Here is a 19,713-nt window from a genome sequence, read left to right on the forward strand (position 1 = left end):
GTAGTGAAGTGGTAATGACATACATCACGGTGTCAATGTTTTATTATGGTTTTTTAAAAAGGCTTATTACGAAATATTATGACAACTATTTTCCATTATTGAAGGACCTCACCAATGGTCCTATACTCACAAAGTTGAAACCATATCTGTCTCCATATCATATGATGTTGATATCATAGGTTTATATTTAATGTAACTCTGTCTGTCTGGATGTGTCTGTTACCTATGTCGTAATAAATACTTTTATGACAAAAATTCTTTTAGAATTGTTCCTTTCCCCTTGATTTAGTCAGTTTACAAAAAAAAAATCATCATAATCGATCCATTTGTTAAGCTAAGATGCCAAGTATTTTTTTAACACAGGTGTTAATAAGTCTCCTTATAATAAAGGTACTTGAAATTCCTCCTTTTAAATGATCCCGTGTTGTTATTTCATAGACAAGTTAACCCTTGACTGTGATTTCACCTGATGCTAATGACGACTGACGTCTTATGTGAGGTGCGGTCTTGTACAAGGTATATTGTACCCATATCTCTGACGGTTTCTACGCGGCATCATATGCCGTGACGGGTAGCAATGACAGTGATTGTACTATAATTTTGAGGTAGAGAAATATCTCGAGCAGTTCCATCAGACCTAACCTAAGCCAATTTGGAAAATATACCATCCAAAACTGGCCGGAGCCGGACCTCTCTGTTGAGAACCACAGCACCAACTGCACTAGAGAGGTCAAGTGGTGATGATGATGATGATGATGACAATAAACGCCTGTTACAGTTCTCCTTCACATCGAACGTGTCAGTGAGCCTGACGCCGCAGCAGCACATCGAGACGATACTGAGGAAGAAGGCCAACTCGCTCAACATGCGCGGCGAGAACCCTCGCAACTATGTGCTTAAGGTAATTATTTACTTGTAGTTATTTTTATTTATAAATATCATCATATTTGAATAGCCTAGTTAGCCTTGTCTAGGGTAGACAGGCAGATAAATATTTGAAAAAAGAAAAGAGAGTAAAAGAATACAACAAAACAATTTTTCTGTTCATGTCTCAGTAACTCAATTTATGTAATTTTTAATAATTTAAATTTAGTATATTTTCTTTTTAATTTTTATGATATGTAGTTATACATTTTTAGGTACGTAGTTTTAATATTATTGTAAAACTTTATAAAATTGAATGAATAAAAGTAGATAATAATGTATTTTTATCTCAATTTATTCATCATTTTTGCCATTTACCGCTTATAGTTCAATTTAGTACAGAAAAGTTATTTCACATGATGTAATAATTTTATTCAGATTTTTATCAATAGGTTACTAGGTAACAAGTATACTTATATAAGAAAATTAAAAAAAAAAAAAACAATTCTACCTATGAGTCTGTCACCCAAAAATTAATTAAAGCTACATTCAAAATTAATAAAACCGATCAATAAAAAGAACTTACAATATTATATTTCGCTTTTTAGAGTATTGCATCTTTAAAGTCGGTTAAATTTTTTTTTGTTAAAACAAAAAAAAAACTATTTATGTATAAAAAAAAATAATTAAAAATGTGTGCGTCTCGGGACGCTCGACAGAAGTGATAACTTGAACCTGCTGCCGTATGCGTGAGAGAAAGGGAGGCCAGACAGAGTGGCGACGTAACGCGTTACGTTACTAAGCGGTTTAAGATCCCATAAGAAGTAATCACTTCAAAAATTAATAAGTTACCAACTCATACAAGGTTTGCGGTCGTGAAGAGTACCTGCTCGGCGACCACCCCCTCATCCAGTTCCTGTACATCCAAGAGACGCTGTCCAGGGACGGCGTGCCGCAAGTCATGACCGTCGGCATTGACAGTATATCATGTAAGTGATACTTTGACACCGTGTCACCGGCCTCCGTGGCGCAGTGGTATGCACGGTGGATTTACATGACGGTGGCCCTGGGTTCGATCCCCGGCTGGGCCTATTGAGGTTTTCTTAATTGGTCCAGGTCTGGCTGGTGGGAGGTTTGTGGCTAGTTACCACCCTACCGACAAAGACGTACCGCCAAGCGATTTAGCGTTCCGATATGATGTCGCGTAGAAACTGAAAGGGGTGTGGATTTTCATCCTCCTCTTACCAAGTTAGCCCGCATTCATCTTAGATTGCATCATCACTTACCATCAGGTGAGATTGTAGTCAAGAGCGGCTAACTTGTAAAGAATAAAAAAAAACCGTAAAATTGCAAATACCGTTAGATTATAATATATCTCGCGAGATTGTAAACTGTCTATAGATTGTGAACCGCAACATGCTACATACAATTTAACGTGTTCGGTAGATTAAAAGCATTTTTTTTTTTTATTTGTACGTTCACAAATAAAAAATTAAAAAAACACTTTTTTTGTATAAGTAAGCGCTTAGCTGCAATCAATCTAACCTAACCATTGGTTTCTGAGCCACTCAAGTTACGGTTTTTAGGAGTAAGTATGGAGTTCAGTTCATAATTTCGCGAGATCAATATTATAAACTGACGATATTTACAACTTTACAGTATCATATGTATAGATATTGTTGTAAGACAAGTGGGTTTTGGTTTTAAACAAGGATCTTTTAATCGATTTCTGACATCAATATAATACAATTCATTTAAAACGATAATTTTCTGTAAAGTAAACTCTTAAGTTACTGATATTTTATGAATACAGATTAGTTAATTAGTCTATTTTTAAGGATTTTAACGCGCTATGCGAACAGGGACTGTGACGTCACGCATGACAAAATACACTTATCTATTAATTGCCTGTAGCATTAACATGCGACCCACGACATATCGTGAAATATTGTCGACCAATAGCGTCGAACCGTTAATAAACTCGTAGCTCTCTCTTTCGTTGCTAGAAGAGGAAAGATTTAATATTGCTCTGTATTTCGTTGCGATAACAGGAAAGAGAGAGATATTTCCGGCTCGGTCGCCATTGGTCGACTATATCTTTTCACTAGATTTATGTTATGGGTCGCATGTTAGTTAAAATAATACATACAAATAATAAATTATTTTATAGTGGGCTCCGATGTCCACTACCCTTCGCTACCTGAGCGGACGCGGCTTTCTTCAGATCAATCTAACACTATAAGGAAGAAGAAAAACTACGAGTCGTCGTGGAAGATCGACAACAACTACTCATGTATTGTGCACAGTGTCGGTGGACTCAACGTGGACCCTGGCAGACCGGTTGAGGTAATTATCTGACTATCAATTTGTTTTTAGTTATATTTTTTGGAAAGGAGCGTCGGTGGACTCAACGTGGAGTAGAATTATACTAGAGTTCCTGAAACCTTCTTGTAACGAAAAACATAATACACGTTTACTTACAATCGTTAAAATTGTATGTGCGTGTTGAACGATATGTTTGTATTTATCGTGTAAATGTAATGTTGGATTTAGTAGTCTGAGACGGATATGACGTTGCTCGATCTTGTGTTGGCTCGTGTCTACGCTAGGTGGTGCGACTTGTTTCCGATTTACGACGACGCGATTGTTAATTGGGGGTGGAAGCGGCTTGTGATGTAAGGCGCTCGCCGTACGGTCGTCTTCAGTGGTCTCGTGGTGTTCGACCCGTCCACAAATTTTGTTGTGTTTCTTCATGGGTTACTTAGGATAGGCGGGGAGGATAACTAAGGATAACTTAAGCAGTGAATGGTCAGTGTTGTCTAGTCGAAAGGAATACCTTAAACCTGCATTCAGAGTCACAAGCCAAGTGGGACTGCTTAAGGTATTCTAGGGTCTTATTTTGGTTACAGTTTGATTTGTTAATTAAGTTGTTCTGACAAATATTGCGAATCATAACCTTTAACATTTGTTCAATATTGGTTTTCTTATATTTGTAATCCAATTCTGCGTCTGCTAAAAGTAATTTATATAATTTTTTTAATAGGACGCTTTTTTATATTTATATTATTACACCGATTTCCTAAAATCGATATCTGGTCATTGCATCGAATCGCTTGTGGAATAGTCAATATATTTTATTTTACAGGTGGTCTGTCAAGCGGGCATCTACCACGGCGGCAAGCCGCTGTGCGAGCCGCGCAAGACCCGAGTGGCAGTCGTCACCATGGAGGGCGAGGCGCAATGGAACGCCATGCTGCAGTTCCCCATCAAAGTGTGCAACGTTCCGCGCATGGCGAGGCTTTGTTTCGTTATTTATGAAATATCCAAGGCTAAGAATAAATGGAAAGCCAATAAGGTTAGTATAAATCACACCAAAGATCTACACTGAACGAGGCGAATGGCTATGCATTGTGCAGAATCATATCTCGGCGAGACTGTTTTATCTGTCCTAATCTATCCTAAAGATCTGACATTAGAAGAAAAGTCCTGCTATTTGTAAAAATCTAGAGTTAGTATAGGTTCGGTCAGAACGTAAACAAACGTCAGTGTTTAGGTTATAACCTGTCATTTCACTGAACTAGTTCAGGTATTTGTTCAATTCACTAGATTTGTTTAGGGAAAAGATTAAATCGTATTTTTTACATCCTCCGTGATTTGATCAAATCCCTTAGGGAATTGACCAAATCCTTGTTTTATGATATCTCTGCAACAAATATATTCTTGAGACGGCGTGTATAGGTTCTGTTTTGTTTAATTCTGTAATTTTCTGTAATTAATTTAGAATTAAACAAAACAGAACCTTATTACAAAGAGGTTCTTCACTCTGGAGCCCAGACCACCGGTTGCTTGGGCACTCAAATCACCGCAGTGAGAGGATAGATTTTTTTTTTATTTAAGAAGTCGATCAAAAAAGAAAATAATTAAAAAGATATCAATAAAAACCACAGATGTTTTATCGACTCAGGATAGACTCTACTTGGATTCGTTGAGTTTTTGCGACAAAAATATATAAATTATCGGGCGCTATTGTTTCACAGGACTCAGTAAACCGTCTAGCGTGGGCCAACACCATGGTGTTCGACTACAAAGACCAGTTACGGACAGACGGCGTCACGCTGTACATGTGGACGCACGTGGCGGACGGCACGCAGGGCGACGACCTCTTGCTGCACCCGCTCGGCACCGTCGTGTCCAACCCCAACACGGAGTCCTGCGCCGCGCTGCAAGTGCGGTTCTCCAAGTGAGTGGAAGGTGGAATTTGGTAGTTGAAACCTTTTTTTTTAGTCAAACTTTACGCTTGACTTGGACAGTAAGTTGGTGGATGTGTTACAAAAAGTGTTATCGATGACTTTTACGATGCGTGCTGCCATCTACAGGCGTAATGAAACAGTGTTTGTTGTTTTAAACTACCAGTAGATGGCGTTTTTAGAGAACTTTGAAACAATCCCTTTTTGTACACTTCAAGTTAAATTACGATGTAGTTTCGTAGACATTTTTTAAATAGGTTACACGGGTTTTCACACATTAGCGCGTCACTAGATATCTAGTAGAGTAGTAGTAGTTAGGCACGCAGGGTTACGACCTGCTGCTGCACCCGCTCGGCACGGTCGTTACCAAACCCACCAACACGGAATCCTACGCCGCGCTGCAAGTGCGGTTCTCCAAGTGAGTGGAAGGTGGAATTTGGTAGTTGAAATCTTTTTTTTTTTTAGTCAAACTTTACGCATACTTGACTTGTAAGTCAAGCGGATGGTCTTGGTTGGGCAGTAAGTTGATGAATGTGTTATGAAAAGTGTTATCGATGGCTTTTACGATGCGTGCTGCCATCTACAGGCGTAATGAAACAGTGTTTGTTGTTCTAAACTACCAGTAGATGGCGTTTTTAGAGAACTTTGAAACAAACCCTTTTTGTACACTTCAAAACCAGTTGCGACGCAGAGACCTGAGGCTCATAGATGGCGCTTTGTTTTTTATTTTCGAAAGAGGTTTTACTTCATTTTAGACCACACAAGGTCTAAAACACATTCGTTTTTTTTTAATACACTTCATATGACGCAAGCATTATTCAGTTTTCATTTTAGATTTTTTTTTCAAATATAAAGTAAATTGTAAATATTATTTTCAGCTACGACTGCCAACATCCAATCCTATTCCCGAAAGCGGAGTCTGTGAAGGCGTACGCAGATCAGCTCGAAGACGAAGCGGGCGACGCCGCGGCGAAGCTCAGCGAAGACTTTGAGAACCTTCGCATCACAGCCGAGAAGGACCCGATGTATGAGATGCACGAACAGGAAAAGAAAAATATATGGGCTTCAAGGTAAGTTTTGGGTTTCTTAATATTCTGTATAACTAGGTCGCTATCTATGTGTAAAGGTTAGGTGCTTAGGCTTAATGAAATTAATAGTAGTAGTAATATAGTGTCGACCTGTGATAGGACTATTGTAAGTGACAGTGACAAACTGTATACAATGATTTATCATTATGTGATGTTCGATAACCACAGCTTATACTATTAACGTCTGCCTTTTTAAATAATCTTTAGTTGAAATTAAATCTAATCTTGCCTTCACTCAATACTTTTCAACAATAGATGCAAATAAGAGTTGTTAGATGTTCAAACTGTCAGAAGTTTAATCTAAGCTATATCATAGGTCAAGCAGGTAAAAGATTATCACCCTTGCCCGCAATTCCGCATTGGGGTTGAGTCTAAGCTAGTCTAAGGTTACTCCTAAGTAAAGCTCCATATCCCCTTTTCTAAAAGGGGAGACTGGACCCGGTACAGCTATCTACGTTGTAACTCTAGTGCTGAATAAGGATGATGACAGTTTTTTTTAATTGTATATAAATTTAGAGTATGCTAATAGTAAAGCAATTTTGTAAAAGTAACTGGGTATCTGCGATCATTACTTTCGGAGCTACAGGGATTTAAAGGGTCAGATTTGCAGCACTGCCAGGAATCCCTGAAAAACGCCCCATACAAAATGGTAAGAATTAATCACGTCGTAGGTACATAATGATTGTTAGATTTGTATGGGCGGTCAAACAAAATTACTAATATCTCTGTTACGCACAAAGCGTTTATGTTTATAGTTCAAATATTAAAAAATGTAACATTTAATCTAAGGAAGCTAAAGCTGTATAAATTTTCATCTAATTACGATAAAAGATTTTTAATAGATTTTAAAATTTTATAATCTTATTTATTTTGCTAATATCCAGACAATCTTTGCTCTTTATGTATAAATCAGTTAACATTGACCTTATTTACCCGAATGTATCATAAAAATCAATATATTCAAACCTAGTCATCATCCCCATTCGACATAAACTCGCAGGGTATAAGCTGCGCATCGATACGTACACACGCAGTACACTGGAAGTGCGCGGGGTGTCGAATCAGTGCGGGGGACGGTATACGGCTGGAGAGTCAATCGCCGCTCTTTTCTTTTGACTTTTGGCGCTATACTTTCGTGCTAGCACTTATAATGCGCCTCCAACACGTCCTAAAGAACACGACCGTCTCTGTCAAGAGCGCAGCGACAAAGAAGAAGACTGTCATAAAACATCTGTCGTGTCCCACAGAGAGTATTTCCGGATAGCAGCCCCCGAGTTGCTGCCGAAGCTGCTGTCGTGCGTGGAGTGGACGGAGCGCGCGGAGGTGGCGCGCGTGGTGCGCATGCTGGCCACGTGGCCGCTGCTGCGAGTGGAGTCGGCGCTGGAGCTGCTGGACTACGCGTACGCTGACGCCGCGGTCAGGAGCTTCGCTGTCAAGTGTCTGGCCAAGATCAGGTATTTTTTTTTATATTTTTAATCTATTTCAGCATGCCTAAACCACGGACCAAAGCATTGTATGCCACACCTGCGTTGCGATGACGCAAGAGGACAACGCATGAACCCAGTCAAGTCAACAATGAATCGAAACAACGATCTTGCCTCGATTGTTTTCAATCGCATTTTTAATACGCTCGGTATTGAAGTTTCGCAAGTTCCTAGTTTGCGACTAAGAGACTACTATCTATTAATTCGTCGGCATTTTGACGCATCTGCTGACTAATCTTATTTCTTGCCACTCTTTCATGAGCTTAAGTGTTTTGTCTCGGAACTTTTTGGTTCCTTTCGTATGGTGGGTCTTATAGAACCTTATGGACAGTTTTCACCAACCTATTGTTCAAATCGTCCACAGTATCGCAATTTGCTAGGCAATCATTGGTTCTGAAGTTCTAGTTGAAAGGACTCGGGGTGTTGAATATGGGCACGAGTAGATCGGAGCGTAGACTTCACCAGATACAGATACATACATAAATATTTAATGTGCCTCTAACCATTTGGTGATCGCTTCCAATTTTCACCCTGTGAATCACAGTAACATCGTTGAATATTTGCCATCTGGTAGACAAGATAAATTCAATATCGTTTTTTGTTACCATATCGATATCAACCCATATTCGGCTCACTGCAGAGCTCGAATCTCCTCTTAAAGCGAGAGGGGTTAGGCCAATAGTCCACTGCGGATGGACTGATGATGGACTGCGGACACTGTCTCAATGCGGATTGACAGACTTCACACACACAGAAAATCAAGAAAAAAAACCCACACCCTCCGGAATCGGAGGTAGAGGTCCTCTGGGCTATCACGGTTATACCATTACCATATACCATACTACACAGATTAATCAATAATAGGCAGATGGAACGCACGGAAAACGCCGGTATCGTACCCGTCACAAATATGAATATCAAAAACAAATACATTCTCGACGCAAAACGACGCATCAGTAATTATTAGTCGCATAATAATATTGATATTCAAGAAAAATGGCGTCTTATGTTTGTAAATATTTTTAAAATTGTTAACAAAAACTAAAGAAATAAGAGTATTGTTTATTGGTAATTATTGATTATTATATTAATTTAAGTAATTGTTGTTAATGTTAAATTTTGTAATACAAATTATGAAAAAAGTTTGTTTATGCGCGGTTTCTTCGGTTCTTGCGGTGATGTTTGTTTCTTTTTGTGGATTGCACCGGCTTCACACGTTACTTGTAAAGACTCCCTCTGGTTACTATGTGCCATACTTTTATAGAATTAAAACTATGGTTTTATATAGTGTTTTCCATAATGTTGTAACTCGTGTAAATGACGGAATGGAACGGAACGGTCCCAACTGGTTGGAACGTATCCGGTATCCCTAATCATGAGTTTGCCCATGCAACGTTGCTTAACCAAACTTGCACTGACCGATTCACGTGAATTTTATACGTTTTTCTAGTCTGTAATACTAAATGTTGCTTTTCTTCTCTACAGTGACGAAGACCTCCTCCTGTACCTGCTTCAACTGGTGCAAGCGCTGAAGCACGAGTCCTACCTCATGTGCGACCTGTCCGTCTTCCTGCTACAACGGGCCTTCGACAACATGAACATCGGACACTACCTGTTCTGGCATTTGAGGTAGGTATATTTGGAGTTCATAGTGATTGTCATTTGTACGTTCGCACATAAGAAAATACTATACTTTTTGCTTTAACTGGTTTATTTTGTTATCTTAAATTCGTAACACTTTGAAGTGACAATAAATATAATAATTTTACTAATGCTTCATATATTTTAAGGTGTTAGATTTGTGTACACTTTGTAAAACAGTCTGTTTTCGTTGTTCGCGCTGAAAGTCGACCTGTATTCTCTTTGACGTTTTGGGTGTTACAGGCGCAATCTTGTGTCGTCTCCTACATCAGCTCGCGAATATGAATTTAGTGCGAACATAATTTATTTTGTTTATTTAGGTCATGTTATCCTGGATAAAATATCGTTGATTGATTTCCAAAATAAGACACCTTCGCATGCTTATTTTGTCATAATGCTAAGCGTTTATGGATGATTATATCCGACAAATTAAAAACGGGTAATGACTAACGAGAGATATATACCTATCACAGTTTTTACTGTCCGTATGTACGGAACACATACCACAGTATAAAAGTGAATAAATATTATGACCTAACAAATGAACTAACTAAAAATGGTGATGTGGTTAGTACGTCGTAGAAGTAGGTGTGAGAGGTTTACCAGCAAAAAATGTTTATAACTAGATTAAAGACCTTGGCCTCTCTAGAACTGCAATTAAATCTATTCTGCAAAAAGTTCGGCTAGGCAGGGAGAACAACACGAATGGAAAAGAAGATTGGTAATCGATTGTCAAGAAGAATTCCTTCGAATCAGGTTAAGGAAAATTAACCCTACATCAATCGGTCACAAGTCCAGGACTCTGCTCGGAGTTTTTCTCTCTGCCCCTCCACCCGCACGGTGAATCCATGGAATACTAAAATATATATAATAGGTCTCTGGTCGCGAAAACACGAACTAATAAATAAAATGAGTGTATTTTTAAATATTTTAGAATTTAAACTATCGTGAGTGTTATTCATAGTAATTGATTATGAAACACGGCTAAAACTCACGTGATATTAGGTCGGAGTATGCCCGACTAGTTTCAAACCCATACGGGGCCCTTAGTCATGAGCTGGTTCTTGCATCGCGGCACGATCCAAACTGCGAAGCGGCTGCGCGACGCGCTTCTGCACGCATTGCGCGCGCGGAGAGGGGTTGAGTGGTGGGGAGTGAAGGTTCCGTTACACTCTCCGACGGTTCATTAATGTCATCTTCATTAGACTCGTCTTCTTGTAAGCAAACCGAACTAACGCTATCTTGTTCCAAGTTTGTTGTATGTGACAATGAAAGAAATAGCGGTTTCCACGCTGTGGGCAGCAACCATCCATGATCCCGATTAAAAAATAAAAAATATTTAAAAATATATTTCATTTTGTCCTTAATGTTGTTTTATTATTGTGTTCAGGTCTGAAATGCACGTGCCGTCCGTGTCAGTGCGCTTCGGGCTCGTGCTGGAGGCGTACTGCCGCGGCTGCCAGGACCACATCAACAGCCTCATGCGACAGATATCCTGCCTCGACAAACTTAAATGTAAGTTCAAAGTTGCTAGTTTCCATAATAATTACATAGAAGTAAAAATATCATTATAGTATTATCATTATAGTATAGAGAGCCGTGATAGCCCAGTGGATATGACCTCTGTCTCCGATTACGGTGTGGGTTCGAATCCGGTCCGGGGCATGCACCTCCAACTTTTCAGTTGTGTGCATTTTAAGAAACTAAATGTGTCTCAATCGTCACGTGTCTCAATCGGTGAAGGAAAACATCGTGAGGAAACCTGCATACCAGAGAATTTTCTTAATTCTCTGCGTGTGTGAAGTCTGTCAATCCGCATTGGGCCAGCGTGGTGGACTATTGGCCTAATCCCTCTCATTCTGAGAGGAGATTCGAGCTCAGCAGTGAGCCGAATATGGGTTGATGACGATTATCATTATAGTATTAGCATTTTCATTTATACAGGGTGTCCCGTAATTAATGGATAAAACGCAAACGGTAGATACACCACCTAACTATCTAATACTAATTTGAATAGTTTTCCAAAAATCCCTAATTAGTTTGAATCCCTTTGAATCATTTTTTTCAATGCTATAGCTGTTGTAATTACGATTTTAAAGATCTGATTTTTGTTCCTTCACTTCCTAGCTTTGAGTTATTATGCCACTCTGGATGCTGCCAGCTTCGATTTCCAAACAAAATCCCCACCTTTTGGGGAATTCTTTGTAATGCTGTTATAGATAATAAATAAATTGTTCATAGATCGTTCACTCGTCGTTCTCAATCGCTCAGTTTACAAACCAGAGTCAAAAAGCGAATGATAAACAGAAAAAAAAAACACCCCTTGTTCAAATTACGTTTAATATTTGACGGGCCGGTTTTGTAAACGCCGTTAAAATGAAAGTCAGTGAATTCGGGTCTAAGATGTTAATTTTAGTGGTACGTTTATATTCTAGGGGCGAATCAATGCATTCGCAAAAAGAAAGAAATAACAAAGGCGCGCGCCGCACTCCGTCAGCACCTCGAAGAGCAGCACTGTCTAGAGACGCTCTCCGACTTCGTGTCGCCGCTCATACCGAGCTTAGTCTGTAAGAGAATCAAGTGAGTTCATTTATTCTTGTATCTACTTCATAACATTTAAAAAAATCATATCAATAATCGAAGTTTAAAGATAGTAAGGCTTTATTTGATATTTCATCATCTTCATCATCATATCAGGCGATGGACGTCTACTGCAGGAATACTTGGTCTAAAAGTATATTTATTTGTGAAAATGTGTTATTAAAATATTACATTTAAATATTCATATTATTTTAAATTTATAATTGCCACCAGTTTCTTATCAAATTAAATCAGTTATTTGTATTATGTAATATTTTTTTCCAACTTTTATTACGTACTAGCGGATGCTCGTGACTTCGTCCGCGTGGAGTTCAGTTTTTCACAAATCCCGCGGAAACCATGAATTTTTCTGGGATCAAAACTTGTTAATCCAGAGTAAAATCTGTTTCCATTCTAAATTTCAGCCAAATCGCTTCAGTGGCCGCAGCGTAAAGGGGGAACATACATACATACACAGTTACACACTTTCATACTTACACACGCATAAACTTTCGCCTTTATAATATTAGTGTGATTATTATTTCCAACTTCTCATCATCGTCATATCATTATATCAGCCGATGGACTTCCAAACTTCACGATCCTGAGCCACCTGCAACCAGCGAATACCTGCGACTCGCTTGATGTCGTCAGTCCACCTGGTGGGGGGATCGATCAACACTGCGCTTCTAGTGCGGGGTCGCATTCCAGCACTTTGGGACCCCAACGTCCATCGGCTCTTCGAACTATGTGCCAACTTCTATTAATTCATTATATTATCTCGTGTCAACAGGCCTGAAGGTTGTCGCGTGATGGACAGCAAGATGCGTCCGCTGCTGCTCGAGTTTGAGAACGTGGACCCCACGGGCAGCGACATCCGCATCATACTGAAGGTGGGCGACGACCTGCGCCAGGATATGTTCACGCTGCAGATGCTGCGCATCATGGACCGGCTGTGGAAAAACGCAGGATACGACTTTAGGTACGTGCTCGTGGTGAACTGGATGTCAAAATGTTCCTTAGGGCCTTATCATACTAGGATGCGGATGCAAAGCGGAGCGGACGCGTCGCGGAGGCGTGGCGGATTCGAACCGTTTCCATCGCGGTTTTGTAGCGAAATAACGACGTACTGTACAATTGTACATTCAGTAATAAAATGGATTCTGACGAGGAAACACTGGCGTTTTATTTATTTAAATTTATTTTAGATAAATCAGATTTCTGGCAAAAAAACTATTGTTTGCATTTTTCTTTCCAAACCAAACTCTAAAACCAGCCTAAATCTGGTTTATCGAAAGTCTGCCCTTTGAAGTTGACAGACCAGAGCTAAGGTAATCATGAGTTCCACTTAATTCAGCTATGAGATATCACTTGCTTAAATAGCATTATAAAATTGATCACTGATGGGCTCTGGGTTCTTGCTTGGCTCATAAGAGCTACTAAAACTAAAGCTACTAAAATATGGCTACTAAAACTAAAGCTACTAAAATATGGCTACGCTAGAAAACTTGCCTTGTTGCCCTTCCGGCTCAATCGGATAAGAGAAAAAAAACAAATATTTAATTGTGACGATGTTTTCAGATTGAACCCCTACAACTGTATATCGATGGAGTACGCGGTGGGCATGATCGAGGTGGTGGACGAGGCGGAGACGGTGGCCAACATACAGAAGCAGTCCGCGCGTTTCAACGCCACCTCCGTCATATCCAGGGTCAACTTGTTCCGTGAGTGCACTGTTTCCGTTTACTGTCCTACTACTGCATATCGAGGTGGTGGACGAGGCGGAGACGGTGGCCAACATACAGAAGCAGTCCGCGCGCTTCAACGCCACCTCCGTCATATCCAGGGTCAACTTGTTCCGTGAGTGCACTGTTTCCGTTTACTGTCCTACTACTACATATCGAGGTGGTGGACGAGGCGGAGACGGTGGCCAACATACAGAAGCAGTCCGCGCGCTTCAACGCCACCTCCGTCATATCCAGGGTCAACTTGTTCCGTGAGTGCACTGTTTCCGTTTACTGTCCTACTACTGCATATCGAGGTGGTGGACGAGGCGGAGACGGTGGCCAACATACAGAAGCAGTCCGCGCGCTTCAACGCCACCTCCGTCATATCCAGGGTCAACTTGTTCCGTGAGTGCACTGTTTCCGTTTACTGTCCTACTACTGCATATCGAGGTGGTGGACGAGGCGGAGACGGTGGCCAACATACAGAAGCAGTCCGCGCGCTTCAACGCCACCTCCGTCATATCCAGGGTCAACTTGTTCCGTGAGTGCACTGTTTCCGTTTACTGTCCTACTACTGCATATCGAGGTGGTGGACGAGGCGGAGACGGTGGCCAACATACAGAAGCAGTCCGCGCGCTTCAACGCCACCTCCGTCATATCCAGGGTCAACTTGTTCCGTGAGTGCACTGTTTCCGTTTACTGTCCTACTACTGCATATCGAGGTGGTGGACGAGGCGGAGACGGTGGCCAACATACAGAAGCAGTCCGCGCGCTTCAACGCCACCTCCGTCATATCCAGGGTCAACTTGTTCCGTGAGTGCACTGTTTCCGTTTACTGTCCTACTACTGCATATCGAGGTGGTGGACGAGGCGGAGACGGTGACCAACATACAGAAGCAGTCCGCGCGCTTCAACGCCACCTCCGTCATATCCAGGGTCAACTTGTTCCGTGAGTGCACTGTTTCCGTTTACTGTCCTACTACTGCATATCGAGGTGGTGGACGAGGCGGAGACGGTGACCAACATACAGAAGCAGTCCGCGCGCTTCAACGCCACCTCCGTCATATCCAGGGTCAACTTGTTCCGTGAGTGCACTGTTTCCGTTTACTGTCCTACTACTGCATATCGAGGTGGTGGACGAGGCGGAGACGGTGACCAACATACAGAAGCAGTCCGCGCGCTTCAACGCCACCTCCGTCATATCCAGGGTCAACTTGTTCCGTGAGTGCACTGTTTCCGTTTACTGTCCTACTACTGCATATCGAGGTGGTGGACGAGGCGGAGACAACAAATAAACCTTATCCCAATAATTACTATTTTCGACATCTGCTATCTTGAAGGTATTATTATTCTTCGCAACTTCTCCCTTTACTTGTGCCCAAATTAATTCTATTGGGTTATATTGACAGTGATATGGAGGGAGCCTTATTACTTCATGACCTCGTTCATTTGCCAGATGGTCTAAAGCGTAGACCTTCTGCGGGTTACTGGCTTTTACTTTTCTTATTAATTCTTCAATAATTTCGTTGCTGGAATATGGAATCTTTTTCTTTGTCAACCATTCTTGAATTTCAGCTTTCCTCGTGTTTCTTGTGGGTATCTTTTCCAACTGTATCGAATGATAGCTTGCGTTATCGACAATTATAACTGAGGGCTCTTCAAGTAGATTCAGGAATTCGGAAAACCATGCCATATATGTTTCGCCATCCATTTCTGTGTGGTAATCAGCATCCTTTGATTTCACCGCTTTAAATATTAGCTTCGCATCTGGAACGAAGCCAGTCCTTGCAGAACCCGCATGGCAAACTATTAATCTTTGGCCTTTTCCCACAGGCTGATTCTTGAAACCTCCTTCATCGTTGCTTCCAAGCCACATCCTCTTTCTTGCATGGTTTTGATTAATCCATGTTTCGTCTAGATAGAAACGTGGTCGCTGATCGTTAGTTCTTCTAAGTAAATCCAATTTCCTTAAAAAGTCCATTCTAGCACAAACAATATCAGTTCTTTCCATTAAATATTTACGTCCTTCGCTATTTTTCTTATACTGGAACCCAACCTCCTTCAGTAGTATTCTCATTGAAGTGTTGCCGCATTTAAAATCGGGTAATTGTTCACGGAATTTTTCTAAAATTTTCGCCACGGATGGATACTCTCCATTCTCATAAAATGAAGCTACAGTTCGCTTCAACACACTTTTATCAAAATCGTCAATATTAGTGACGGTTTGTGGTTTCTTAAAATTTGTTCTTGGTATACAGGTACTGCCTGATTGTGATACTTCCGTCTTGATTCGGTCCACTGTCGCTCTGCTCACACCACAAACAAATGCGGCCATTTCACGTGGTTTGTTGAAATTTAGAGAAGCCACTTTATTCGGATCACTTTTCAATTCATTGAGAAACAGGAATACGTTGTGAATCAGTGTTCGAGCTTGAGGGCTAATATCGCCATGTAATTTCTTCAGATCAACGTTAGAAAATAAAGTATCCATAGTGCGCAACGAGTAACACATGAATGTATTTATTTAATTGCAGTAAACACATTTATAGCAAAAAAAATACGCAATGCAATTACATTAGAAACCGACCAATCAGAATCGTCCAAATCATTATTGACTCATCATTAGCACGTGCGCAGGTAGCCGTTTATCGATAATTAGGGTGCGCAGGTAGGCGCGCTGCACATTCCTATCTTTTTTGACTTTTATGACCGGACGACTCAGATGATAACGCGCATACTATACCTGTTATTTACGGTCATAATGAGAAAACAGTGTCCCTACCAGCCATATCACATCAGAGCCATATTGGAACGAGATGAAACCAATATCATTTATGGGGTGTAGGGGAACCATTGACAGAAAGCTAATGCCGAAACCATACACAATGCACCTCGTGCTGTCGCGATGTTGCCTTATCTGCTAATATTGCCACACAACATCTTTGCCAAATTTCCCCGCTATTTCCCATGCCACTCGTCGACTGTGATCAAACACGAAAAACGGTAAGCTTTCTGTTTCAACTCAACTAACGGGATAAATAATTAAATAACATAATTTTTGCCAAACAGAATGGCTCCGCAAAAAGAATCCCACGGAGGAGTCATTCAACAAGGCGGTGGAGGAGTTCACGATGAGCTGCGCGGGGTACTGCGTCGCCACATACGTGCTGGGCATCGCAGACCGACACCCTGACAACATTATGATTAAGGAAAGTGGACAGGTAATAAAATCATCATCATTATCATTGTCAATATATTTTAACGACTCACTACAGGGTCAGGATTCGCTCATTATAGGAGGTGGGATATGGTATAATCATCGATCATTTACGGGGCATAATAAGATCATTAAATTTCCTACTCTGGGCACTTTTTAGTCACTTCGTCGTCATTTGTGGCGTTACTTGACACGTCCATGAATTAAAAAAGGAGTAATTTTATTGAAGAGTTACAGTAGGTATTAACAAGTGTCAATGACATTTATTGTCTCGTAACGAGAGAAAGACATACTGTCGACCAATAGCGGTGATATCAAAAATATCGCTCATTTGTTGCGATGTAAAGAAAGAGACCGATATTTTCGATTCTGATAATATTAGTGGACAATCTTTTGTCACGAGGTGTGTCGTGGACGTATACTAGGCCTGTAGGAGGTCTGATCCTCAAAATACATATCGATTCCTTTTCAGCTAACATTTTGGAAATCAAAAAATGATTTCAAAAGACATCCGTCATTCATACGTTACGTAATATCATATCAAAATAATATGTCATTCACATATTGACATGTGAATGAATATGTCAATATGTGAATGACATATTGACAAATTTTTAGTTTTCTAAGCCTAGTAAAAAGAAAATTGGCTAGAGCGACTGAGAATTGGTTGCTTGGGCCCCTAAATAATTAATCGCATCTAGGTGGCGCGATTTGTTTCGTAAAGAGTAGGGATTTAGAGAGGGGTAGCGATCAGTTGGCGGGAACGACTTGCGACGTAAGGCGCTCGTCGCCCTTACATTTCTTGTGTAATTCTTTATGGGTTACTTGATATAGACGGGGAGAGTGATTTGAGTGGAAAAGGGAAGTGTTTGTTAACTGTCAAAAGATCCTTTAACCCTACACACGAGGTTCACAAGTGCGTGAATCCAGTCAAGGTTATTATCTGCCATTCTAGGGTCTTGTTTTGGTTACAGTTTGATTTGTTTATATTGTGAACCATTGTTCAACATTGGTTTTCTTATTTTTGTAATCCACTTCTGAGTCTGCTAAAGTTATTATCATTGATTATTAGTATTGCTAAAAGTAAAAAAAAGGTATTATTATTAAAATAAATATAACCAAGTTTATTATTGCAGCTATTCCACATAGACTTTGGCCACTTTCTGGGCCACTTCAAGAAGAAGTACGGCGTCAAGCGCGAGTTCGTGCCGTTTGTTCTGACGCACGGCTTCATACACGTGATCAATAAAGGGCAACGCGGCGGGAACAACGATCTGCTGGACTTTAAGATATTTAGAGAGCTGTGTGAGACGGTTAGTGTATTTTTTTTTTATTTCATTAACAACCCATATTCAGTTCTTTGTTGAGCAGGAGTCTCCTATCAGAAATGAGAGGGGTTGGACTTTGTCCACCACGCTGACTCAATGCGGATTGGCAGACTTGCCACACGAAGCGAATAAAGAAATTCTCAGGTATGCAGGTTTCCTCACGTTGTTTTTCTTCACCGTTTGAGACACGTGATATTTAATTTCTTAAAATGCACACTACTGAAAAGTTGGAGGTGCATGCCCCTGACCAGATTCGAACCTACGCCCTTCGAATCGAAGGCAGAGGTCATATCACTGAGACACAGAGGATTATCACGTCTCCGGGCGATATAGCTCACTCCTGATATAGGGTCTGATTATACTTAGTCAAGCTGGGCCATGGCCTACTTTTCATAGCTTTTGGATTCAAACTATCCAATCCAGCGTCGAAGTGTGTAAGTTTGTATGCCTTGGACTCATGTTTTGTTTCCAATATTCGTTAAAGTTGAATATTCGTTGTTGCATCCGCATAAACAAAACTTTTTTCATAATAATTTGTATTTCAACATTTAACACTAACAATATAGCAATAAGCCTCAATAGCTCAACGGTAAGAGCGGTTGGACTCATTACCGAGGAGTGGTGGTTCGATCCTCACCCTGTTGGTCTATGGTCGTACCCACTCCTAGCACTCTTTCCCGACTAGTTGGAGGGGAATGGGAATATTGGTCATATTATAAAAAAATATGGCTAATATTCTTTATTTTTTATTTTTTTAAATAATTACGTAAATTAATATCACAATATATTATATAATCAGTATTTACGTATTAAAAAAATATTTCTTTAGTTTTTGTAATTGGTTTTTAAAATATTTACGAGTGAATACATAGGGCGCCATTTTTCTTGAATAATATTGAAAATTACTGATGCGACACTGCTATGATTCGAGAATGTATATTTTGTATTTGGTATACAGAGCACGATCTAATATGAAACTTTTTTTGTTTTTCTTGCAGGCATTTAAAATCCTAAGGAAGCACGGGCATCTGATCCTGTCACTGTTTTCAATGATGATCTCCACCGGATTACCGGAGCTTAGTTCGGAGAAGGATTTACAGTACCTAAGACAAACTTTGGTAAGCTAGCCTTAAATTTATTATTTGTTTCATTCAATATTTTATCTAATCATATTTTTGACATCTAATTGTAAAGACTTTAATTAAAGACACATGCTTGATATTAAATATCTTTTTTTTTTTATTTACGATAACAATAGACTAGTTGACACTTTTTAAATGGTCTTAAATTGTTTATTATCTTTCTACTAGACTGAAAAAAAAAACATATTTTTCTGAGACGTGATTACATGAAAATTTTAGTTTATAAATATTTTTTGACGATATGAGCCAAAACGCCTGTCGATCATGGTGGTCTATATTTCAACTGTTTCATGACGTCACTATAACAAATACCTTACAGACGTTTGACAGAAATATTAGTAAACAATTAGTTTATATAACATATAAACGTTCATAACGAATAACTAATTAATCGA

General features: G+C 40.0%; 1 protein-coding gene across 1 annotated transcript in view; it reads left to right on the forward strand.

The window, feature by feature from the left end:
• The window catches only part of LOC112054112 (phosphatidylinositol 4,5-bisphosphate 3-kinase catalytic subunit delta isoform), a 35,989-nt gene that overhangs the window by 9,831 nt on the left and 6,445 nt on the right, over positions 1-19,713 (forward strand). Inside the window, exons 5-19 of the mRNA XM_052881558.1 lie at positions 779-901; positions 1,730-1,853; positions 3,035-3,210; positions 4,010-4,219; positions 4,902-5,104; positions 5,990-6,181; positions 7,447-7,653; positions 9,169-9,312; positions 10,715-10,839; positions 11,760-11,904; positions 12,698-12,886; positions 13,486-13,628; positions 16,701-16,852; positions 17,985-18,161; positions 19,175-19,294. Of these exons, the coding sequence (XP_052737518.1) occupies positions 779-901; positions 1,730-1,853; positions 3,035-3,210; positions 4,010-4,219; positions 4,902-5,104; positions 5,990-6,181; positions 7,447-7,653; positions 9,169-9,312; positions 10,715-10,839; positions 11,760-11,904; positions 12,698-12,886; positions 13,486-13,628; positions 16,701-16,852; positions 17,985-18,161; positions 19,175-19,294 (2,430 nt within the window). The remainder of the gene's footprint in view (positions 1-778; positions 902-1,729; positions 1,854-3,034; positions 3,211-4,009; positions 4,220-4,901; positions 5,105-5,989; positions 6,182-7,446; positions 7,654-9,168; positions 9,313-10,714; positions 10,840-11,759; positions 11,905-12,697; positions 12,887-13,485; positions 13,629-16,700; positions 16,853-17,984; positions 18,162-19,174; positions 19,295-19,713) is intronic.

This window comes from Bicyclus anynana, chromosome 5, assembly GCF_947172395.1.
Source record: "Bicyclus anynana chromosome 5, ilBicAnyn1.1, whole genome shotgun sequence".
NCBI lineage: Eukaryota > Metazoa > Arthropoda > Insecta > Lepidoptera > Nymphalidae > Bicyclus > Bicyclus anynana.